The sequence below is a fragment of the Ascidiella aspersa genome, chromosome 2, assembly GCF_963924565.1.
Source record: "Ascidiella aspersa chromosome 2, kaAscAspe10.2, whole genome shotgun sequence".
Classification (NCBI taxonomy): Eukaryota; Metazoa; Chordata; class Ascidiacea; order Phlebobranchia; family Ascidiidae; genus Ascidiella; species Ascidiella aspersa.
Window position 1 is genome coordinate 36,161,463 of NC_139448.1, and position 24,935 is coordinate 36,186,397.

The window sequence follows — 24,935 nt, forward strand, 5'->3', positions numbered from 1 at the left end:
AAGCCGGATTACTATATTTAAAGAAAGACAATCAAGACCCATACAATCAATATCTTGATTTCTGCAATACGAAAATTTATATGCACAACGGGATTATGTAAGCCAGAAGTCTCAGCGAAACAACAAAGTTCTTGGCCCTTATAATTCATAGTTTTGAGCTCATTTGTAGACTGGCCGCACTAACCTACTTCGATGGACAGTATTGATCAGATTTTTATCGAATAAAAGGCTCAAACACAAGATTCCGATTTGTTTACTGCTACTTTATCAGCATTATTTGCAAACTTTTGCCGATCGGAAGCAAACAACACGCCAACGCACCGATCGTACTTAAGTCATTGCAACGCGCGAATCTATTGATGTTTCTATGATTTCTTGCTCCATTTTCAATAAAATTGTTTGTCAATTGCATCTTGCTCCCTGCTCGCTGTATTTGTTTGCTGCCTTATCAGCATTGTTAGCCAAAACAACACTCCTACGCACCAATCGTACATACAGATATTAAGAGGGACTCCGGTAGGGGCGGATCCAAGGGAGAGAAAAATAATTTGTTTAACCTGAGCTTGTACCAACGTCCCTCTAAATATGCTTTGGAATCAAACACAGCGTTATCCACCAGGAAACTTACTTAGTAAAATAGTAAACTGCCTATCAAAGATAATATTTAAGCTGAAGCAAACTTTGGCATGATAACCTAAAAACATTACCTTTGCACGTTAATTTTGCAAATAGAATATGGTTATGATGACTTATTTTATATCGAACAATGCTATATTTTGTCTGAGACATAAATATATCATTATCGGAAAACATTGAACAGTTTTCTATTCAACATACGTGTGTACTGAAACGCACTCATGCGTACACATGTTCAGTCATGCGTTGCGCGATGTCGTCAAGTGTTTGTTGATGTTCAGGAAAATTGTGACTGAAATCTTTACACGTTTGTGTGTTCAGGAAACGAATGAAGAAGGCGATCTAGGTTTGAAGGTATGCTGCTATAAAAACGTGCCAAAACTTCATCGTTGTTAGTCAGCAGTTGCGTTACACGCTTGCGCAAGCCTAACAATTTAATCTGGTAATAACTGTTTAGTATTTTTCTAGATTTTCTTGCAAAATATATTCGACTTCAAACTAGAAAAACTGACTCAATTTTGTAGAATTAATGGCTCTGGTCAACAATCTTACCACATTTTCGTCTTGTTATCCTAAACCCAATATTTTAATTAATTGCTATTATTATTTGGTTTGGGGTGCGAGTTTGGGTTCGGGTGGGTCAAGTATATATATTATGTGAATTCTAAGATATTTATTTCTTTCTTGCAATTTCCAAATGTTTCGCTATTGTGAAAGAGGTGGTAGGATTGTAAACCAGTGCCAAAATTGTTCCTTTTATATAAAACAGGTGTATATTGTTTTATTTTACTTACAATATAATATATTTTGCGCTTTTTCAGTTATCAGGTTTAAAGACAATCATCGCTGATGCAAATCGCACTTATCCAACATATTTAAAATTAAGACGGCATGGAGACGAATGTGATTGTGTCGCGACCGACATACAACGACGAAAACTTCCATGAAATCTACAGTTTAAATGACAAAAGCACAATAGGTGCAACACAGCGACTCAAAAGATGGGCTAGAACTCAGTGCCAGTGTTCGTGGCTCAGGTATGATTGGATTAATATAATTAAACAAACCTTGCAATTCAGTAGCACTGGGTTTTTTGAAGTGATGGGTTTCTTGTTGCACAATTTTTTTTTTAAATTGTGCACCATCTCATTCGATTAGGGATTTTTTGGTCAAAATGTTGTATTTTAAATATTTATACACTGAATCAATGCTATGTCCGTCAGTTTGCATTTTATGGCACATTTCAATGTATACAGGTTCACAATAAATGTTTTACACATACCTGTTGTAATTTGTGCTAATAGGGCAAAAATATGTAGGGTGCAATTTACTAAATCAACAAAAATTGCCTAAAACTTTGAGGTGTAAACCTGCCATAGAATACAGACTGGCATTACATTACATCTACTTACAAATATTTTGAAGTCAATATATTAACAATTTTTTTAAACCACTGCTCCTTGGCATTCTGGTGTTTCACGATACGGAGACAATATTATATGCCAATATGACTTCCAAAACTGCCGATCCCTGTTAAATAGTATGTATTTTAGTTAAGTTTATACTAACAGTGTATTTTTCATATCATATCAAAAACACATCTTTTTCTTACTTTGTAGGGTCTGGGAATGCTTTGTTGGGTTTTTCCCTGTGTTTTCTTGGCTTCCAAAGTACAAGAAGAGTTATATTGTCGGTGATATGATTGCCGGGTGGACTGTGGGTGTTATAAGAATACCACAAGGTCAGCAGACATATACAGAGGAATTTTCCATTTTTATATTGTTTGTATATTAACTATTAGAATGTAGGCAAAATTTGGATTTTTTTGCAATATTGTGTAAAAAAATCAATAAAAGAAGAATGGATTTTGGGGCAATAAGTCTATTTTGAATGTGTCTAATTTCTTAATTTATTGGATTATTAATTGGTTTTTAATAAGATTTCTATTTGTAACACTAACAGATAATTTAATAACAAATGATTATATTGATGTAGGTATGGCTTATGCTTTATTGGCTGGAGTTCAACCAGTGTTTGGCTTATACAGCTGCTTTTTCCCAGTATTACTATGGTTTGTATTTTCAACATCTAAGCATACGTCTGTAGGTAGGTTGAAATCACACATTTAATAAAGATTAATTTTTTCACGTTTTATTTGCTTCGAATGTGATCTGGATAAAATCTTAGCTTTTTTATTTTAAATGTTAATCTTTCTTTTTAAATTTACAGTAAGTTAGATTACACTTTTACGTTAGATTACACTTTACATTTAAGCTTTTTCTCTTTTTTGTATGTTATATATTTGTTGATTATTATTTAAGATGGAGAAAAAAATATTTAAAATAATATCAGAAATACTTATGTAGCTATTTAAAAATTAATTTAGGTACAATGGCCGTTGTCTGTTTGATGATACAGAATTTGATTAGTCTTCACGTTCCTGATGTTGAGCCATCTTACAACGGAACAGAATTGCTAATTAACGGCCAACAAGTTGATATTGATAAAGTGGAGGCGAAATTTGTAGTAATAGGTATATATATCGTTATTGTCAATAAACATAAAAATTTTTAACTTACATTATTCTGAATTTTATACCAAATTTATAAATTATGACTGAATAAAATCATAGCATTTTAATTGATTGATTGTTTGCCTCTTAACATATGTAAGTAAGTATAAATTAATCAGCAGTTTAGAAAGGCAACAATTTTAACTTTTCTGAAATACAGGTGATGATAACGAGCGTCTGTTAAATACGACGTCGTACTTGAATGATTTGCTGCAAAGTTTTGAATCACAAAAATTGGATGTTGCTTGTTCTGCAACTTTACTGGTTGGAATTATTCAGGTAGGGTATTTTCCTAGACTTTTAAAAAAATAATCAGCAAATTCTAATAAACAAGTTATTAAAAAATAATTCAAATTAAAAATTATTCTTCCATAAATTTTTTCCATAGAAGTTGGTGAGGGCTTATTAATTTTATATCCAAGGATATTTTTTTAAAGATTAAATAATAATTTCAATTTAAAATTAGAAGTTATATTTTAATAAGACTCTAGTTAGTTTATATGCTTTTCGATCTAATGTTTATTTATAATTTTCTAATACTAAAGACACTAGTACTTATTTTGTTGTTGGTTGGAATACAATGACACAGCCTAATATATTTCTTTTGTATCCAAGATAAAATATTAAAGTCAGGCCTTATTGACAGCAATGTACGACCTAATTTTATTTTGGGAGTTGTGCTGTAATGAGATATTTGTTATCCGAAATGTTGTGTAAACATTGCTGCTAAATGTTACGACGTTGTTGACCAAGATGTTAACGGCACTTGTTTTGGGATATGCTACACAGATTCTAACATCTAAACTCGTGTCAGTTTTTTATGTTTGTTAGTGGTGGCTATGGTTTCACCTGCGCACCAAGAAAAAACATTTAATTGGTCTCATGAACACTGATAAGCACTGATAACCAGCCAAATGTTGTTGTCTATTTGTGGTGATAAGGAATGCTGGTTAAAATAAAACATACACTTTTTATGAAACATGATGTTAAACAAAATAAATTTGGTAAATTTCAACACTAATGCCTTATGTAAAGTCCCTTCTTTACGTGAGGTAGTGTTCATATTTCACCTGACGATTTTGACTTAGATTTAGGTATAATATATTTGCTGTGATCATTTTCTGATTTTGAATCATGCTTGCAGTTTTACATTACTACTATACGACCTTAAATTAATGTCACAGAAAAATCAGTTTTATTTATTCAAGTTAAAAATGCAATTTATATATATATCTTTTATTTTTTTTTGTATTTTAACACCACACCCATTTTTACACCACACCCATACAAACGTATCTATATATATATATATTGTAACAGAATTTATGTCTTGTATTTCTAAATATGGGTAAAAACTGCATGCTTAGAATAAAAAAACTAAATTTTGATTCAAATATGGCTAAAATAATACATCACTGAATTTAATAAAGCAAAATTTGACATATTTAAATTGTATACAAAGTTGATTGGCTGTAATATTTGTGTTTTGCTGATTTTTTAGCTTGTAATGGCATTACTCCGACTTGGATTTCTCACAACACTTCTCTCTGATCCAGTAATCCAAGGTTTTACGACGGGCGCCGCGTTTCATGTTATGGCATCCCAAGCCAAGTACATATTCGGCCTTGGAAAATATGTGGGCAAATATAGTGGGCCTTTTACAATATTTAAGGTAAAAAAAGTCAAGAAACTAAAACAATAAAGTTTATGGTTTTATGAGCGGCGTTGTACATGAAAAGCTTTTAACTGATTGTTATTGATATTTTACAATAGCATTTGGTTTAACAATTACTCTTAAGTTTAAGTTTTTATTAAAGAGTAACAATAGAAAAGTTTTTATATATAAATTATTAAAAATAGTTATTTAGTTCAAAATAATTTCATATAATATTTGTTGTCTATGTTACATACCTACATATAATACCTGTTTTTTATGCTAATTTTTTCTGTTAATCTTTATACTGTCACAGTCTGTTATTTAACCTGTAAAGTAGTACTAACATTATTGTTCATAAAAACAGATATTTTCCGACATTATTGTCCACATCCCTCAATCCAATGTGACTGACGTTGTTATTTCGATTATTTCGCTTCCTACTCTCCTAGTGGTTAAATATCTCAACCAAAGGTACAAGAAAAAGTTGCGCAATATTCCAATTCCCATTGAGTTGATTTTGGTCGTCGCGGCAACAATGGCGTCATACTTTGGTAACCTTGATGACCCGCCGTATAATGTTAACATTGTAAAGACAATTCCTACTGGGTAAGACTAAAAAAATTGTTGTTTCGTTGTTTTACAATAAAACTCTATTTAATGTTTAGTTAAAAAAATCATAAATTAGAACCCTAATTGAACCTCTTGCCTCTATGTAGTGCTAAATACTTCCAAAGGCCACATCAAAATTTGTTTTAGTTTTCGGGTAGTTTTATTATAGTGTTAAATGTTCTTTTGTTTGTCTAAATATTCAGCAAACGTTCTGTAAAATTCTCACCCCCTATAAAAAATTTAAATGTGATTTTTTTGACCTATAAGGCTTTTTTAAATGTACTCAAATTTGGGTTTGTTACAAGGTGTTATTTCTTATAAATAGTTAATTTGTCATAGTGTTATATCATTCATATTTATTTTTGTGAACTTATATGAATACTTTTAACATTAAAAGTGAGTTTTTTACATGTTAAAGATATTTATACCAATTTTGCTTCTATGTGTTTTATTTATTTCTATGTTGTTACATTTGTTATCTTACAATAATCTAATGTAATTACAAATAAATAGTTACTTTATTTTTTTTTAGGTTTCCCAACTTTTCAGTTCCCAGTCGAACGGACTTGTGGGCAGAAATGGTGACGGACTGTCTCATCATGGCGTTTATCAGTGTCGCCATTTCCCTTTCGCTCACCAAAATATATTCCGACAAACACGGTTATGAAATCGATGCAAACCAGGTTTGTTGTGACTTTATTTAATTTGTCTGTCTGCCTTCCAGATAGCGCTTGATAAGGAACATTTCCAATAGTGATTTTCTCATTAAATTTGCGTTTGTTAATAAAATTGAATAAAAATTTACTTAAAGGCCATTTCATTTTATTTATATTGAAAAGCATAAGAATTTTTTTTAAGGTTTGATTTGGGTATTTTCACCAGCTTGATTAAATTATAATCTGTATGTGAATTCCAATGTACAGTTGTTGTACATTTTTTGCCATTGTATGGCAAAGATACAAAATTACCATGGAATATAACCACTCTAGATGTTTAAAGTTATTAGCTTAAAAATGGGGTCTTTAAGTGATTATCAGGCCAAAAGGGTGATAATTAGTGCATTGTAAAAATTAAAGGATTTTAACATGACACTTAAATACTCTTAGTGCTTGTTTTATCAAGTTATTCAAAACATTCACAGGGATACCAATTATCTCTCTAAGTCTGAGTGCTTCTTAAAGTATATAATTAACTTGGGTAGCATGTTATTTTTCTTTTGTTTTTTTCTTTAAATGAAGGTAACATTTTATTTTTCTTGCAGGAGATATTTGCACTTGGAGTTTGCAACACAATTCCTGCATTTCTTAGTTCCTTTGCAGTTGCTGCATCTTTATCACGCACAGCTATACAAGAATCTACAGGTGTGTGTTTGTAAAACGCTCAGTGAAATTAGCTGGTCCTCAAACAGTTTGATTAAAGCATATGGTTTTAGTCATAAACCAAGTATGTAAATATCACAGCACGCACAGAAATTGATGTTTATCTGTTAACATCTAAAATACACTATTCATTTTTAAACATGTAATATTTATACTGGGTTTAGGATAAGTTGTCTACGTTATGATTTAGTTCAATTTTTTAGTCTGGACAAAATAACTTGTGGTGTTTTTTTTTGGTTTTTAAGCGTTGGTCTTGCAATCATTTTTAAAAAGGCATATTTTTAAATAAAAAAAATTCAGCTATTTAGGCAGTATTTTATCAGGTAGACATCAGTTGATAGGTTAACTTTACACACACAGGTGTTTTTACTGCTGAACCAAATATGTTTTGTATTTTATTACATCTTTATGCAGTGTTTTATAGGCCGTGAATTGGTTTGTAAGCAAAAAACTGTGTCAGTGTGACAGATTTTAATTGGCCATTCCGAGATATTTTCTGTCAACATAAAGATAGATACATAGATAGATAGATAGATTTCAATTTATTTCGGAACAACCATCTATAAAATACATGCAAAAAAATTAGAATGAACAAAAAGGGTCCGTAGTTCGCAGGGCGGCGAAAGACTGTTAAGTCATCCAAGCAGCTACCTGGATCTAAAAATGGAATAAAACTTAAAATTATTAGAATAATATGAAAACAGAAGTCACATACATGTAGAAAAAATATTCAAGTGTTTTAAATTTTTTAAAAAAATAATAAGCTTTTATAAAAAATAAATTTTAAATTAAATCATTTTTAGGGAAATAACTCGTTAACCAGAGATTAATCAGTGAAATAAAAAAGGGATTTAATTTATTAGATGTAGGAAATATTGTTTAAGTGTTTTAAATAAAAATTGTTTTTTACAAAAGTTCTTCTTTTAGGTGGTAAAACCCAGCTTGTCAGCATCTTGTCTTCAGTTTTAATGCTGATTGTTCTTCTGTGGCTAGCCCCACTTTTTGAACCTGTTCCAAAGTCACTCCTTGCCTGCATTATTATTGTTGCACTAAAGAGCTTGTTTATGCAGTTCGAGAAATTAAAAGAACTCTTTGCCGTCAGCAAAATCGACTTTGTAAGTATGTTTTTTGAGGTTTATTCTATGCAAGCTGATTTTATGATTCCAAGTTTAAAAAAAAAAACACATTACAACTTTTTGTTTCTTGTAGTATATTGTTTTTTTTTTGGAGGTTTTATTTTGGTGATTGTTCTGTAAATAAACTGATTTTTCGCAGTCCAGTTTTTGTCTAGTTTTAGGCGCATTTGTTTTGAGAAAATTCATACAGAAGTAGCAAACTTGTCTAAGATGTTTTCATAAACGTTTATATAATGATGTTTTCTTATTGCTAAACAAAATAGTTTTATTCAGTATTGTACTTTAACATAAATGTTAAACTGTGCTGTCATATAACAAATATTTACTTGCTGCAGTTTGCATTCAGGTCATCTTAAAAATGTCGATTTTTGTGTAAGCACGGCAACAAACTTAAATCGGTTGACTAATTTTGTGGCCGATATATATACATAAATATCATAGATGTTGATCCATTTGAATTAAGATACACTGACGATACATTTGCTAGTGAAATATATATATAAATATATATTTTAGTTATTTTAATAGTGTCTGTCCTGAATTGCTAGCTTTGCTAGAGTTTTCTGTCGTTACTGATCAGAAATTAGGGTTTACATTTATTTTACAAGGGTCAAGGTGATTTTCACTATCACGTATTCAGTGTTATCAAAGATAATTTTTTATATTAATTCTGTTTTCATTGAAGCAACTTGTTTTTTTTAAAGCGACACTAATATATATTTTATTGTGTTTTTTATAGTTTGTAAACTTTCTGAACCCTGTTTAAATTTAGATTCTTTTTAGCTGTGTCAATTATGATTTATGAATAACTTTTATTCAAACAAACTCTTGTTTTCTCCGTTTCAGGCGATATGGGTTGTAACGTGCACAGGCGTGGTTGTCCTTGGGGTTGACCTTGGCCTTGCTATCGGCGTTGCCATGGCGATAGCGGCCCTGATCTTCCGCATCCAACATCCGAAGCACGCTGTGCTTGGAAGGATCATCCACACCGACTTGTACGCTGACAAGAAGAAGTATAAGGACGCTTACGAGATAGCTGGGGTGAAGATCTTCCATTACGCCGACTCCGTGTCATTTACCAACAAGGACGCATTCAGGAATTCCCTCTACAAGGCTTTGGGGTCAGTTTTTTGGTATTCTAAAAAAGATTTGGTGATTTAATAGCTTTCATTTCACCAGTAAGAGCCCATTGCTAATTTTCGAGTATTTAGGAATTCGTTTTAAAGCTTAGGCGCCAGTTTTGTGCATTCTATTAAATTAAAAGCTTGGTGATTTAAATGAGGTTTTATTACATCAATACGAGTTTGTCGTTTATTTTCGATAATTTTGAGAACTTTGTGTTTTTCACAATCTAGAAGGCAAATCCGCAATGCGATGCTTATTGACATAAGAATATTTGTAGTAATTAATCTTACTTCTTGGCCGCTTTCCAACAAGGATGGCTTCAGGAATTCGCTCTACAAAGCTTTGTCTTGTAGACCATTGCTCTTTAACCGGTGCGCAAATACGCATGGGGTGTACCAGTACGAAAAGCTATACAGGGGTGCATCACAAATCGGATTTCTGAAGTCTATTTGTATTGTGATAGTCAATTTATGACGTCACCTTTAAAAATTTCTTACCTATCGTGGCCCACGAGATGTAAAAAAATAAATTAGGAGTCCGCGATAATAAAAGAAACACTGATTTAACCCCAATTTGTAACCATCTGACCCGAGTTTTGCTTTCAGATGCAGCCCGGCAACTATAACACACAAACTGGACAAACTAAGGAGAAAAGGAAGTCTTGCGCCTGAGAGCGAACGGGTGGGTTGCTTGTGTTATTGACCTTTAAGACAGGGCCTGTGTTACCACAAAGTGTTTTGGGTCTTTGAAAGTCTTTGAATTGATTAACATGTTGTCTTTGAAAACTTTAATGTTTTTCCCAAAATCTTTAAATATTTTTTGAATATGTTTTATAAATGGTCTTTGAATGTTTTTTATTTTATTTTTTGCATAAATTCGTGTAGCAACCCTGTAAAAATGTCCTAAGTTACCAATTACACAAGAAACGTTTTTAATACAACAAGGAAAACCAAAACCAAAACATTTTCAAGGTAACCATAAAAATGTGTGGTTTATGGTTTTTAACAAATGGTCACAACGCACCGATATGTGTGTATTTTTATTATGACATTTATGGGAACACAGTCGTTAGGGATACACGAATACATACTAGACATCTTAATGTACAATTTAAAACATGGAATTACAATTTTAAGAACCTACTCTTTGAAACTTTTCCCTTGAACGTATTTTGACTCCAATTCAGTTTCACATTTGTCGGACTGAAAACAGCAGGTTTCCTTAGTTTACTTGTGACCTTATGACGTCACCTCTTTAAATTTTATGCGTCCACGACTACCGAATATCATTTTTACGGCTTCTCGCCAAACAAATGTTTAGGTGGTAAGTACCCCTGGGCTAGTTCTATGCATAGAAAATTTATCCAGGTATACAACTTCTCGCTAATTAAACATACTTAAGTCTCCAAACATACGAGGTTAACCTTTGCCGTCGCAGTGACTTTGTGGCGCGTATAAACAATGACGCACTCACATGAAACCTTGTATTACTGCAATGTGTAATCGTGACGCGGCCCTCACCTGTATGAACAGGCAAATTTGCTGCCGTGTCAAGCTTAACGCGTCTCCCGATGACTTTGTACCTTAAGTCATGCGCAAGTGTTCGGTTTACTTGTGGTAATGTCTTGATGTGCTTAGTCAGTTTGCTTGGACTTCGTACTAGTGTGGGTAAAACGAATCAACGTGAGATTTTAAAGTTTTTACGATCTCTTTCAATCAACCTTCAAGGATTTTTGGCGGCTTGTGGCTGTATAGCAATGCGCACGTCTGTTTAAAGAAATGTAAAGTTTTGCTGGTCGTGTTGCTCGTGTTGTTTGAAACATGGGTCTGCATGAAATTGCTCGACTCGTGTATGTACGATTTTTACCTCACAGTTTGCTTTTATTTTCTGATAAAACAAATCATGACATAAACTAATACAGGTTGGAGACTTAAATAAATTACCGAGCTACTCAACTATTGGCGTTTATGCAATTAAATATCTGACAAGTTTGCAGTGACGTAATCCAATCTGAATATATAATTGACTTGGTTTGTCCGCCGGTCGATCGACGGTATACCTTCTATAGCAAGAGAGAAAAAGGAAACATGTAGGACCTCGTACACTGTATAGTAGTGGTTCTTAAATTTTTTTGACTTACGTCAGACTAAAATTCAAAAGTATTGTTGATACACTTTTTACAAACTATTATATCACACCTTGGCAATCTCCCCTAATACAAGGCAAGACGATTTTTAAAGACCATTATATATTATCAGTTGTATAATGAATAGTTTGCATTCAGTCTCGCATATTTGTCTGTATTTCTATCTGTAACGTGTCAAAGTTATTTTCCAAAATTACAAAGAATTTCGCGGCACACAGTTTGAAAACCGCCGCTGTAAATGCAATGTAACACCGAACAACACATAATGTATGTAATACGTAAAGTAGTACGTAAAGTATAGTTCTCCTAATCCTGTAATAACTCTTAAAGTAGTTCTCCCATTTAAAAGAACGTGCGTTGATAGAATATGCTAAATTTTACTGAATTACGTGAACACGAATTCATTCAAACAGCGAACATACTTTTAGGCACTTGTTTATTCTTTTGGATTGTTTGAACAGAAATTATTTGTTTATTCCAGAGTCTGATTCGCCCAGCACAATATACAACATCCAGGGTTGACGTAAGTTATTTACTGTTTTTATTAATATTGTGGTAAATGTATGTTTTCTTTTTTCGAAACATTGTTTAACTAAAAGTTGTTATCTAACATAAGTTGTCAAACGAACGGATTTAAATTAATGCGATAACGATTTTGTAGATATTTATTGCCTTTAAATATATTAAATCTGTCATCGTCCTCATTCTTCCACTATGTGCTTTTCGTCCGCCCTAAATTTGTCAAACAACAAGTAATAACTATTTTTTTAATTCGTATAATTACATCTTTAAGTTTTTATATCTTATTAACCTCGATTACATACTCGTTTGGCTTTATAACAACGATTTTTTCTTTAATAGAACAACGACGAATCTTTAAGAAAAAGGTCAACTGTCACTCCAGAAGGTATAGGCGATTACTTTTTTTATATAAAAGGTTTCTACAAGATTATGTATTACCGCTTGACTATAACATGTCTGCAATAGGAAACTAGAGTTTGAAATGCGATTAACTTTATTTTACGTTAAACTGGTTTGTCGTAAGTTTTTTAGCAAAATACGGCGTTGTTTCGCAAACGAACATCGATTGTTCGGCAGTATTCCCACCGAAACGTTTATTTATTGTGTATTGCACAAGCATCGTTTCTTATGCTCTCATAATTTCGTGATTAGTTGTATGATGTTTATTTATTTTTAGTCATTTTAATTCGTGCGATGCAACATTTGCAAGAAAACTGCTGTAAATATTTTCTCACCTTAAATTAAAACGACGACATGAAATTTAGCTACATTGTTCTGAAAATCTATAACAAAAATCTAATAGTCAGTTTTACCATCTTATACACTTTTAAATGATGTGCACTTTATTACTTCGTTTTTCTCACCGTATATAGAATCAATTTTCACTTCAACACTATTGTTACGTCACAGCTACATCGATGGACACGTCAATCACACTTCTCGGTTTCTCGGTGTTGATCTTTGACGCCACCATGTGGAGCTTCATCGACTCAACAGCTTCGAGGGAAATCATCCAAATAATCGACAAGTTCCATACACTAGGTGTCGCTGTGCTGCTCGCCGGTGCTTCTTGTGAGTTTTGTGTTTTTATTGTTAAGGTTGCTTTATTGTAAGTTTAGAACAAGGGCTGTAAACTCCGATTGTCCCGAGAGCCAATTAAAACCGTGTAAATGATCCTAAAGGCCACAATACATGACTAGAGGTTATTCAAAAATTCAATTACGAAGAAAATACCATGATATTAGGTTCGAATTCATCTCGGAAGAGTTGCTATTGGGAAAAAACACATAAGGTGCTGATTAAATCGGTTTTATGCAAATTTTTGTCCATATTATGGTATTTCGAGCTGTTTTTAAAAGCTGTCTATTTTAACATACAAAAATATTTTTTGTTTAAAAATTGCTTCTTGTTCAAACTTATTTCCGATTAAAAAAAATGCTAATATTATTAATGAACTTAGCATCGAGCTCTTTAAAGGTAACTGGTTTATATCTTGAATGTCGGATAGGTGTTTCCAAGTGTTTTTTAAACTTTTTTTTCTGAGACTTTATCCACTACGGTTCTAACCACCAACCAAACTATCCACAAACTTCTCCCCGTAGCGAACGTGGTTAAGACCTTGGACGGTTGTGGACTCTCTTCTCGTCTCTCTCGTGACCTGGTCTTTGTGTCAATCCACGACGCGGTCGTTCATGCAGAGAAACTAGTTCAAAGCCGACTCAACCGTAACGACGAAAGCTTCGACACTCCCTACTCTTCCATGCCTGGCTACCCCGGCTTCGACTCCCTAACCTTGTGATGACGTCACTGTCCACGTCACTCTGTTCCACTGATTCCTGTGACGTCATGACAGAGTAGCTGGTGTCTTCGAAAGTTGCTTGCTCATTTTGTGATGATCTCACAATAAAAACTATTGTTTTTTGTGCTCCAGGTTTGAATCATGCGCAATGCGATGACGTCACAATTAAACAATTGTTTTCTGTATTGTCACGTCATATTTAAAGCTATTGTTATTTTTTACGCAGTCTTCCGACTAGCTGCCTTATACACTACATTTAAAACTGTATTTGTATTGTGCCCCAAATTCGACTATATATTGTGACGTCACAAACACAACCATTTTTTCCCACATTTCCGCTTCGTCCCGCTCACTATGTATGAGTCAGCAATTTTACGATGACGTCACAACTTTAAGGTCGTTTCTTTACTTGTGTGACAATCTGTGCAATTGAATAAATCTAGTTCTAATTTGTGTCAATAAACGCTGTATTAACAATAAGAATTCGTAGAAATAAGTTAATAGGCCCACAAGTATTTACTACAATACCGCGGCATCCAGGGTTGCACCCAGGATTAAAGAACTCAATGGGCTTTTAATACAACCGCTTAATTTAATGTTGGGCTTTTTGTAAACGCTGTATTTTTTTTTCTGTGGTAACTAGTCGATTACATAACAAAACAAAAGTGCTTTCTGTTGAAAGCAGCCCATTGCTTTGCATGTGACCCTTCTCCGAATCTTGATTTTTGCTTTCAGCCTAAGTTATGTTGCTAATTCAAAATTTTTTGAGGGTATTTTATAATGTTTGGCGTATATTTGATAGTAGAGATTCGTCGACTTAATGTTGATAAACATTTCTAAGCTGCAATGTTCCCAAAGTGCATTTAATAGGCTCTAACTAAATGCTTCACACACCGTACTTACTAATATTATTGTCGTAGCACTGTTCTCGAATTGTCGCTGTGACGTCATAATTTATTCTGTTAATTATTGTTAAGCATGAAAATCTATCCAGAGTTTATTTGTTTGTTGTATGACAATCATGTCTTGTATTTGTTGTTGTGTTATTAAAGCTGTATCTGTGTTCTCAGCTGTAGAAAACCTCATTCAATCTTTACGAATTTATAAATAAAATAGAGTGCTAAAACGCCGAAAAAAATCCTAAACTTGTTTTGTCAATCAATCATATAAATGTTTTGCTTATAAATTTAAAGCAAATGCATTAAATGTTTTTTGCGCAAATAAAAAAACAAAAGACTACAAAATTAAGAAACCTCAATTCTTTAGGCGACTCTAACATAATAAAATATACGCTTTGTTAATATATTTTTACACATTTTAGTTAAAAGTAATTAAAGTCTTGGTTCAAGAACTTTAAGCAGGATTGGCAAGTTCGTGTCTTATTTTCGTAAGAAACTTTTTTTGTTTTTGGAGTTGTCACGCCAATGTTCGTGGTGTGCTTACATTGGGCATAATATGATATCCTTGTCAGTTTGTTATGAGTATGACAAGATGTGTTGTTTTTTGGTTTTTTTGGCATCGATTTGTTCAGTATCTTTTTCTCTGCCCTTCGCTTTTCACTGGTACCCAATTCCCAAGCAAGTTGTCGTTATTAAAAAAGCCTTTTTGTTGCGGTGCTTTTGGTGTAAGAGTGCCTAGTAAATGCGTTCCTTCCCGTTTTACAGCTTATTTCCCATATTTATGCTATTTATGTTGTAATTAATTAATTATACAAAAAACACCTTGGGTAATTCGTGTTTGTAATTTATACAGAAGTTTTGTTATTATAATTTTTCCACAGTTTTGTAATTCAGATTTTATTATGTACACTACCGTCTCTGTCTATTCACATTGTTCGGTTGCTTTTTGGAAGCCAAAAAACACACGCTATAATATTCAGTATTCGTCTCTTTTCACGCATTTACTTCTCTCTTTCTTTTTCTGCTTTTGTGCTTAAAAAACATATCCGGCTCGAGGGCTCCCTTTTATTTGTGCAAAAATCTTGATTAAAGCGTTTTTACACGAATTTACAGCTAGTATAGTACGGCACGGTCAACGCAAAGCAATGAAACTGGAGAGAGAGATTGAAAGCAAACTGAAAACCGACACAGTTCTGTTGAAATTCAAATATACCCATGTCTTTAGACTCGAGGACGTTTGGGAATTAACTCTAAAACTGTAACGAACAACACAGTGTTTTTAAAACTTATAATGGGCTAAGGCTGCCAGACAGGTTGAATAACCACCTCGATAGGCACTAATAAAATGTACTTTTTTACTATATTTTTTTATTAAATCACTTAAATTTGATAGTATTGGTCAACAAAAAATTCCTGAATCGACACAAAATAATGTAACTAAAATTCCAGGCTTGTGCAAACATAATATCTACTCCTACAAACTGTGGCTTTAAGAAATAAGAGTAAACAGTAGTTTTACATGGAAAGCATATTAAAGCCCATACAGAGACAGGCAGCACTTTGTGATCGTCTTGGATAAATCTTTACTCGTTTTAAAATCACGTTTATTTAATTACAATTGGTGTGGTAACCAAAACAACGTGTTACTCATCAAAAACAGGACTCAAACCGAACTTTGTATCAAAAAGCGTCTTTAAACTTCCAATTCCAGCATATATCCTGATTTGTGACGGCTTTCAGCTTACCTTCACATCTCGAAATCCGTTTTTGCAGCAACAACAAAATAATTAAGGCACGCGAGGAATTAAGAAGTAAACGGCGAGTAATTCAACAGCGCTTCACTAAAAGGCGAGATTTTAAACCTGAATAAAACGACAAATATCGCCATTCAAATTGCCTTCGTTCGGAGGAAAAGAGATTGTGCGATATTTTGCACCCCCAGCACTGTTGTGGAAGTTTCGCTCGTTTGAGTTTTTTTACAAAGCTGATAATTTAGTTAGAATAATTTTACAATAAAATTAGTTCACGACTGAAGCCAAGCTAAATATGATTGATGTTTAAGGACAATAGACTTATGTACAGGATTTTAAATTCGATAATAGCTTACCACGCTGAATACACTGTGGGTATAAATAAGACTACCGTAAGACTACAAATAATGACAATTGATTATAATTATGAACCTTCAATGATATCGCATTAAATGCGTTTTCATTTTCAAGGGAATTTGTGCAGTATTTTCTTCAAAAAGTGCTAAACGCGCCCCGAAAAAAAAAAAAAAAAAAAAAAAAAAATTATTCGATTTAATCCTAATTATACAAATGATAACACCTCGCCCAAAACCATATCAGTAAGCACATACTAATTACAAAAATAGTCTAATTGCTGCGTCGTTTCCCTTGAAATTAGCTGGTTGAAAATCAATCATTTTTAGTTGGCTTCTCTGGCCAGGGGCAACTTTATCGCAAAAGCCCTTAATTCCTCCAAACCACGCCAAGAAATATAAGTCCTCGACGTTTAAAGGGCTAGGCCTACATAGCGCTGTTGGATTGTCTCGACTTAGTTTAGCCAGGCTTTTAAAATAGTGAAGCAAATTAGGAATAGAAGTGAAACGTTGAGAGACAGATGAGTTGCCTTCCCCCCGTATTTTGACGACGTTCCTGCAAAAAACAGAAATCATGAGATATATTTTATATTAGGCTTTTCACTGGTGAACATTAGAAATCAAGACAACATGAAAATGCGGTAGTTTTTTATTTACACAGGGTCTTTTACAGTTTAGAACAATTGTTTTAAAACTGTCAGCGTAACTAAAGTAAACCATTCATAAGACAGGCTAAGCCAGTGGTTGTCAAACTTTTTTTAAAAAATTACCCAACGGTCCCCCAGAAATTGTTTTAGTTGCTTACGGTCCCTTAAAAATATACACAAATAAACTCAAAATAACACGTTGTTTTTAATGGTATCAATGGTATGGGTGCACTTGCTTCTTTGCTATCAGCTCGGCTATCTTAACCTCTAACGAATCACTTTATTTGAGTAAAGCAATCACGAACAGTTTCAAAACTGTGACGCACAGCCCACAGTGGCAGCGCAGCAAGCTGTAAAAACGTAATTCTCATTGGCACTACGCAACTCTATGACGTCATAATGGACAATTTAACTTGAATCGTGCAAAAACGTGAATGAACAATTAATCATCAACTTGGGTAGAAAAGTAAGTTGCCTGAAAAGTTTATTGCACAAAAAAAATCTTCTTCAGGACGTCGTGTTGATTTTTTGTTAGGTGCTTCGCGGTACCAGAAAATTGTCTCGCGGACCCCAAAAGGACCGCGGACCCCAGTTTGAGAACGACTGGGCTAAGCTATTAGGGTTTTGTTTTGTTTTGTTTTGTTAACAATTGAAGTATTTTTTTCCCGACTTTTGTAAATTTTATAAAGCGCACAAAAATATTTATTTCTTCAAAGCAAAGCATGTCGAAACTTAAGTATAATTATTAATTATTCATGACTGTATTAAGAAGCAGAAGGGGCAACGAAAGCCGCATAGCAATAGCTATGGTGTAAATAAATGTTCATGTATTCTCAAAGAATAAATTAATTTAAACGTTTACAAACTTTTGTATTTGTACAATATAGGATTTTAAGATTTTTTTAAAATAGTGTTTACTAGCATTCTTAAACGTCATACTTCCTGTAGAATTTGGCGTATAAGCTATTCTGCAAATTCACAATGATAACGTCACAATGTACCTGTTTGTGTCGACACAGCGTACGTGGTGGAGGGCCTCCCGTTACCCCCCTCATTGTAAGCTCGCACCCAGATGTTGTAATCGTTTTTACCGGGCAAATCAAACTCCGCCTCAGTTTTGGAAGTAGGGTGGTCGGAGGCATCTGATGAGGTCTCATTGCTCTTCCAGTATTGCACCTGGTGGAAAAAAAAGTGTTTTGATCGATTATTTAAGCGGTCATGTCGAGTTGTCAAGAAAGTTAAACATCAAGTCGTTTGAACGACAATCTTGCATAAGTTGAGTCAGCATAAAAATAAATAAACCACCAAAATAGATTATTAATAAGTATAAGTCAGCTGAAAGGTATTAAACACTAATATAATCAACACAGCCTTTTAAAAAGGTACTTATGTTTGTTTAATTCAAGTCATTGGGTCACAAAATTACATCAGTGGTGTTTAGGTTAATTGCAAAGGCGTTGCGATTGATCACAGTGGCTTTGTTCAGCTTAATAAAAAATAAAATAAAATACGAAAACGTAACCGTTTTCAAACGAAAAACTATTGACTAAAAATAAAAAGGGCTCCCTTAGCAGGACAAATTTTATGTCGGGGATACCCCCATAAAATCATTGTAATGTAAAAAAATCATTGCATTGTATGCTGACCACATATCCAAGTATCTTGGTTTCCATTGGTCCCTTCTCTACTGGCTTCCACTTCACCGTCAATGTGTTGCCCACTATCTCCACACTGATCACATTAGGCGCCATATCGGGAGGCGGCTTGGCGGTGAAAAACACGAAAGAGAAATCGCTGTAGGGACCCGCGCCTGAAAATACAAGATCACCATATAATATCACGAACTTGGGTGGAATTGGCTCCAAAACAGTGGTTAAAATAAGCCAATACCACGTTCGGTAAAGTAATTATTTTCTGTATGCTGTACTGGTAAAGTTATGTTCTTTTTGCAAGGGGCTCTGTCTCGAATCTACATTGGTCTATTTTAGTTGCATATTCGATTATTCTTGCTTAACGTTTCGGTCGATGGACATTTAATGGAGCCTTTCGCTCACGATAAGTGCGGATTATAAACTGCAGTCAGAACTTAGTAACTCGGGTTCAAGTTGTTTGATACAACTAACAATAAGCACAAATTTCTTAAGGTTGCTTGTTTGTTTAGGCGATCTTGATCTTGTTATGTCCTCTCTAAAACTTTCATGCGTCCCGCTAAGAAAACTATTTTACAATCACTCCTGCTCCAAACTGATGGTATTGGATTGGTTTCGATAAGTGGTCTTTGTCCAGCATTAGGGATAACGCCGCTTATATCGGATGTCAAGGATTGGCTTTTTAACATTTGTCAAACGGCTCATTTTAGTCGCTTTTCAACAAATAACACGGGAATTTGCCTAGCAGGAGAACGGTTAAGTTTTATCTTTCTGATTTGTTTGAAAGTTATATAAATAATAATTAAAAAATAACAAAACGACTTTATGCCACAAAATTTCACATATACTTCATTAAAATATATCACATAATACATATGTATGTAATTATGTTGTGAAAACGTCAATAAAATAAGAATATAATTATTCATGCCGAGTTTGCGTAATTGTGCAGACTTTATTTATTCCAGCAAGGTTGAAATAAGGTTATCCATTGATTGACATTTTTTACAAGGGCCACAAAACAACTTCGACCTTGCGACAAAGACTTATATTTAAAACAGCTCTCAAACATGTTTCGTTGTGCTTTGTGATTGGCTGTTTAAGTCACACCTTTGTTTGACTTGCGATAAACGCACGATGTTGCAATGAGAGGCCTACTTATTAGTATAAGTACTTCTTTTGAACAAATTAATTAAAAGGCTCAGTTTCACATATTTTTTTTAGTTGATTTTGATAATACAGCCAGTTGCAATCGCGAAACCATCGTTGTTAAAAATACTCTATTACTCAAAAACACTTCTTCTGGAAATTGTAAATACAATTACACGAAGAGCTGTTTATTGGGTAATATTACTATGCCTGGTAGCAACAGTTATTAACCTGCTCTGTTGAAAGCAGCCGCCTTCAGTCTGTAGTGACCGTTGTGGTTGAGCTCGTAGATGTTTATGCTCGCTTCCTCAGTGGTAAGATTCCGCCACATGAAAGGATCATCACATGAATTGGGTTCAAGATCATCGCAAATTGAAACCTGTTTAGCGTAAATTCTATTTGAGTCGGTTTTTAGATTTTATCCAACAAAGAACTCCAACAGATTCAACCGTTTCGGGGATAAAACTATATATACGTTTAACATTTGTTTTATGCGTCACCGAGTAGATAGTAAAGTTTTTAAGTTAAAAACAACAGCAAAGCACATTAGGCGTCAAACTTTGTCACCCCCTAAACATTCTTAGATATAAAAAAATATTATAGGCGACATCAGAAAGAATTCCAGCCACATGAACATTTATACATATAAATCTTTAGCAATTCTACTTACGTAATATCCAAGAGTTTTTCCATTCAGGCTTGGAATGGGATTCCACTTTATCTCAACATTATAAGCTTTCTTCAAAGTCTGATTAAATCCTGACGGTGCTACGCTTGGTGCTAAAAAAAACAATAAATGACTGTTGCAGAAAAGTTGCTCCTGTATAAAAGCTAATTTCAACTTTAGAAAGAAAAAAATGTTTATAATTAGTACTTTGATTGGCATTGGAAATCATAGTGTATCGTTAAAGGTTAATTACGATTCGATTACCCTTAATTATTTCCCTCTTCCCCGCGTGATTAACTTTATTTAAACACGTATTGTGTTTCTCATCAAACAATGTGAAAATAACAACAGCTGATTGCCGCCAGAATTTTTAATGCAGCAAAATATTTGAGACAAATTACTAAAAGTTATTCAAATGTTACTTAAAATTGTTTTATTAGGTTTTCCGCTGTAGCTTACCACTAAAATGAGTTTATGTGCATTAATTGGCGATTGGCGGTGGTCTAGAATCCCTTACCACAACGCACATTGTTTGGGTCAGGGTGCGGGTTAGTGTTTTAGATTAGGGATGGGTCAAGTATTATCATTAAATAATGAATATAATAATGCTTGACCCACCCACACCCAAACGCTAACTCGCACCCAAGCCCAAATATTGTGCGTTGATTTAATAATTGTGGTAGGATTCTAGACCAGCGCCATAAAATTTTATTCAAAACCATTGCCCTGATTGACAGCAAACTCTTAAATTGTTTACGGTGTGTTCAATGGTTGATTGCTAATAAATACTCCACGCTGATTGTTATTTCTGTGTTCTGTTTTCTGGTTTTAGGGCAGTAAACGATTTCGCTTAAATCACCAGTCAAGTAAGCAACGGTTTTAGCCCAGTCATTTGCTAGTCAGCTTAACTCTAGTTAAAATAAGCTTGTCTCTCACTCATCTGATTAAGAATTTTTTTACTCTAGTTATTGTATATCTAACCTAGTGTGAATTTTGTAGCTCGCCGAGATCTCGGGCGTGCAGAACCAAATTTTGAGGTGTGCAGGTGTGTAATTATGCTTTTTCTGCACACCTTAGGTTTGAAATCCTACCAAAATTTAGCTTTTTATAATTTAAGTGCGCAATATATGCATTCAGGTGTTCACACAGTTTTTTTAGCGGGTGTGCACCTGCCACAGAATGCAGACTGGTATTGAGCAAGTGTTTGTGGGTTACCTAGTTCTGCTGTATGTACAAGTGACGAACTGCTGAATGGGCCATCTCCTTTTGAGTTGACTGCTCTAACCTTCGCTTCATAAGGTGCGTAGATTTCAGATTCATCAATCTGACAACGTTGAAAGTGTTGTTAATTTTTATAATAACGACCTACTATAAAGGTAAAATGTACTTATTATTCGATGTAATGTTTTGAAACCACCCACATTTTAAAGTTACTTTAAATCAGGGTTTCTTAAACTTTTTTTACCGCAGACCCCTAAATTTTTTTTTGCGTTGCATGGACCCCGGTAGACAAGAAATACTCCAAAATGTCGTCATAAATTGACGTCACAATACAAATAGACTTCATGACTCTGTTATTTCGGTCCGAGAAATGTGAAAGTTAAATGGAGTCTAATTATACATTCAGTGCAAAACCGTTTAATTTTTTATTAAAGTGTTTTCTTTTAAAAATTAATAACTTTAAGTATACACTGGTTCTTTAATTAGGCCTTCATGGACCCCCTAAAACTAGTTCACGGACCCCAGTTTAAGAACCCCTGCTTTACATGTAGGCTATGTTTAAATACAAGATAAAAAAATATTTATATTTTTTTCAAACTAAAAAAATGTTGATTTTTTGTTTGGTCGATCTCGGATAGTTGATTGGTAGACATGTTAGGTTTTCTATTGTAAAGTTCTGACCAATTCTTTGCACAGTTAAAACCATTCCAAAAGTGTTTTAGTAATCCACGTTGATTAGTCTGACTAGGTTGATAATAATATACTCCTCATATCATTTAATTTTTTAACTGTTTGTAATGATAATTTCTTAAGTGTTTCAGGCTTATTTATTTCGTTACGGTGTCTATAGGAAACTACCAAAAGCTACTAAAAAATTGTTGCGAAATTGGCCTAAATACATTACCAATTGCATGTAAAGCATTTTAATAAACAAATTGCGAAACAACCTTATTAAGCATACAGCTGTTGACATACGTGCGTGAATGTGGTCGTTACAGTTTCAGCTCCGTATTCAATCCTTTCTCTCCAGGCAAGATCGGGTGATTCGGTTGCATTCCCGTTCAAGTCGATTGGAAGGGTGACTGGGATAAGCTTACGGACAGCGATCACGAAATCAACAGATTCAGCCCCGTAGTACATTTCATCAAAACGCTACAACGCAAGTGGTTCATATTTACAAATGGTGAGGAGTATGTTAACGCTACTTATAAGCGTGTAGTTTTATTTTGCCGTTTTTTATTGTAACAAAAAAAAAACAATGACCAAGTTGTGTGCTTGAACCCGTGGTTGGTAGTTTTGCTTCGTGATTGTAAGATCAACGTTGACAGGGTAATCGTTCTGTTTTATTTGTGTGCTCTTTGTAACAAAAAAAACTAACGATAAATGTATCAAATGGCTGTAGGTTTAAGTAATTCTCTTTACTTAACTTAAGAGAATTAGCTTCTGCGCGTCAAAAAGCACGCCAAAGCTTTATGATTGTTACAGACATTCGTGAAAGATTTATTTAAATACGTGACTGTAATATAATTATTTACTTAGATTACTAAATGCTCTTTTCTTCAAAACGAAAAATGTCTACTGTTTTACGCGACTAACAGGCACAATAGATCGATATTAAGCAGATGTCATTAGTCTATATTGTGGGTAATGAACTTGCCATACTTGTGAAATATTCAATGTTAATAAAAAAGTGAAATATTCAACATTAATAAAAAGCAATCGCCGAACTTAGGGCATTTGTTATTGTTGCGATCTCTTAGTGCCTTGGCGATTAAATAACAAGTTGCCATTTGAACTCACGAATGCGACTTATTTTAAACCGCATGAGCAATCAGACAATAAATTGGGTGAGATTTGAACCTTTGACCTTGGGAATACACAACTACCGGTAGCTGTGAATGCGTGTTCATATCTGCACACCAGGGCCAAGTGTAGTGGATACGATATATTGTTTAATAACACAAAATAAGATGACAAATCTCACCTCCCAAGTGACAACCAGCTGGCCTGGCTTTCCCCCACCACCTGAAACTCCTGAAGGTGATGCAACCGGTGCTGGGAAGAAAAGGAAGGTTTTAAGCACATCTTACTACAGTGATTCCTCCAACATTTACTATACTACAGTGATTCTCTCTCCAAGTGCCTTTCGTTGTATTTCAAATAGGCATGAATATACACTATCCATTACAAAACTGATAATATTAGTACATTTATTTAGTGCCTTACCATGTATTAAGTGCGATTCTTAAGTTATAAAATCGTTGTTTTATAGAAATTGTGCCGCCATAGTTTTTAATTTTTTATTGTGCCGTAAGTTAAAAAATGGCTTTCTAGCTCAATACGTTTAAAATTGTTACTGAAGGTAACTTTTCGCACTTCCAAGAACATTACGCCATTAATTCTTAGATGCGTTGTCTTTAAACCCCGCCTACCAAGGTTAGGTACATAAAAGTTTATTTTTGTATTTAAATGTTACTGCTTTTATTTGATTTTTCCTAATAAAGGTCCTTTCACGCGACTCTAAATAACAGTAGCTGTTCAGTTATCGACACGACCCTCTAGTCTATTTGAACGTAGCCCTAGGTGCGACAATGGTGCGTTTTCAGGTTTTAACCGTAACAAATTTAACTAACAATAGTTTTTAGCGGTTTAACGCATTTTGTGATGACTTGGGTTTCTGACATTTGCTTTACAAGATTTCTTCAAACGGACGAAACTTTGATTCTTTATAATTGTTTTTAATTTAATTTTCGTACATTAAGTTGAAATTACAGATAAAGAACACTTTTCTTGAAGAGCCTAATCATACCTCCAGCTGACGTTTTTTGTGGGGTGCTAGGTTCACTTCCCTCTCCCCTTCCGATCTTGTTCCACGCGTAAACTGTGTACTGGTAGTCGTTGTATGGCAGGAGACCTTCAACCAGACACGAGGTCACGTTTGTACTGCACGCCACCACCCAATCATCACTGAAGCCATTCTTGCAGTGCACCTGTAAAACATAAATCGTATTATATGTTA

The 24,935-nt window shown here is 33.9% G+C and overlaps 2 protein-coding genes across 2 annotated transcripts in view; one reads left to right on the forward strand and one right to left on the reverse strand.

The window, feature by feature from the left end:
* The first annotated feature begins 893 nt into the window (after positions 1 to 893).
* Positions 894 to 15,079, forward strand: LOC146165537 (prestin-like). Its single transcript, XM_083381842.1, has 17 exons — positions 894 to 990; positions 1,458 to 1,673; positions 2,256 to 2,377; positions 2,632 to 2,742; positions 3,023 to 3,169; positions 3,369 to 3,487; positions 4,710 to 4,880; positions 5,230 to 5,471; positions 6,007 to 6,157; positions 6,736 to 6,835; positions 7,781 to 7,968; positions 8,836 to 9,110; positions 9,720 to 9,795; positions 11,742 to 11,783; positions 12,122 to 12,173; positions 12,692 to 12,853; positions 13,384 to 15,079. The coding sequence occupies exons 2-17, from the start codon at positions 1,528 to 1,530 to the stop codon at positions 13,578 to 13,580; spliced, it is 2,301 nt and encodes a 766-aa protein (XP_083237968.1). The 5' UTR covers positions 894 to 990; positions 1,458 to 1,527; the 3' UTR covers positions 13,581 to 15,079.
* Positions 15,080 to 17,038: 1,959 nt separating this feature from the next.
* Positions 17,039 to 24,935, reverse strand: part of LOC146165538 (contactin-4-like) — a 31,764-nt gene continuing 23,867 nt past the window's right edge. The window contains exons 14-22 of the mRNA XM_083380954.1: positions 24,726 to 24,906; positions 23,901 to 23,971; positions 22,892 to 23,068; positions 21,911 to 22,019; positions 20,699 to 20,808; positions 20,260 to 20,407; positions 18,877 to 19,040; positions 18,232 to 18,406; positions 17,039 to 17,139 (exon numbers count right to left, since the gene is read on the reverse strand). Of these exons, the coding sequence (XP_083237080.1) occupies positions 17,039 to 17,139; positions 18,232 to 18,406; positions 18,877 to 19,040; positions 20,260 to 20,407; positions 20,699 to 20,808; positions 21,911 to 22,019; positions 22,892 to 23,068; positions 23,901 to 23,971; positions 24,726 to 24,906 (1,236 nt within the window). The remainder of the gene's footprint in view (positions 17,140 to 18,231; positions 18,407 to 18,876; positions 19,041 to 20,259; positions 20,408 to 20,698; positions 20,809 to 21,910; positions 22,020 to 22,891; positions 23,069 to 23,900; positions 23,972 to 24,725; positions 24,907 to 24,935) is intronic.

Coding starts and splice junctions, on each gene's coding strand:
- LOC146165537 (XM_083381842.1), top strand. CDS start 1,528: ATGGAGACGAATGTGATTGTGTCGCGACCGACATACAACGACGAAAAC. Junction 3,488..4,709: donor TACTGGTTGGAATTATTCAG/GTAGGGTATTTT, acceptor CTGATTTTTTAG/CTTGTAATGGCATTACTCCG. Junction 6,836..7,780: donor AGCTATACAAGAATCTACAG/GTGTGTGTTTGT, acceptor TTCTTCTTTTAG/GTGGTAAAACCCAGCTTGTC.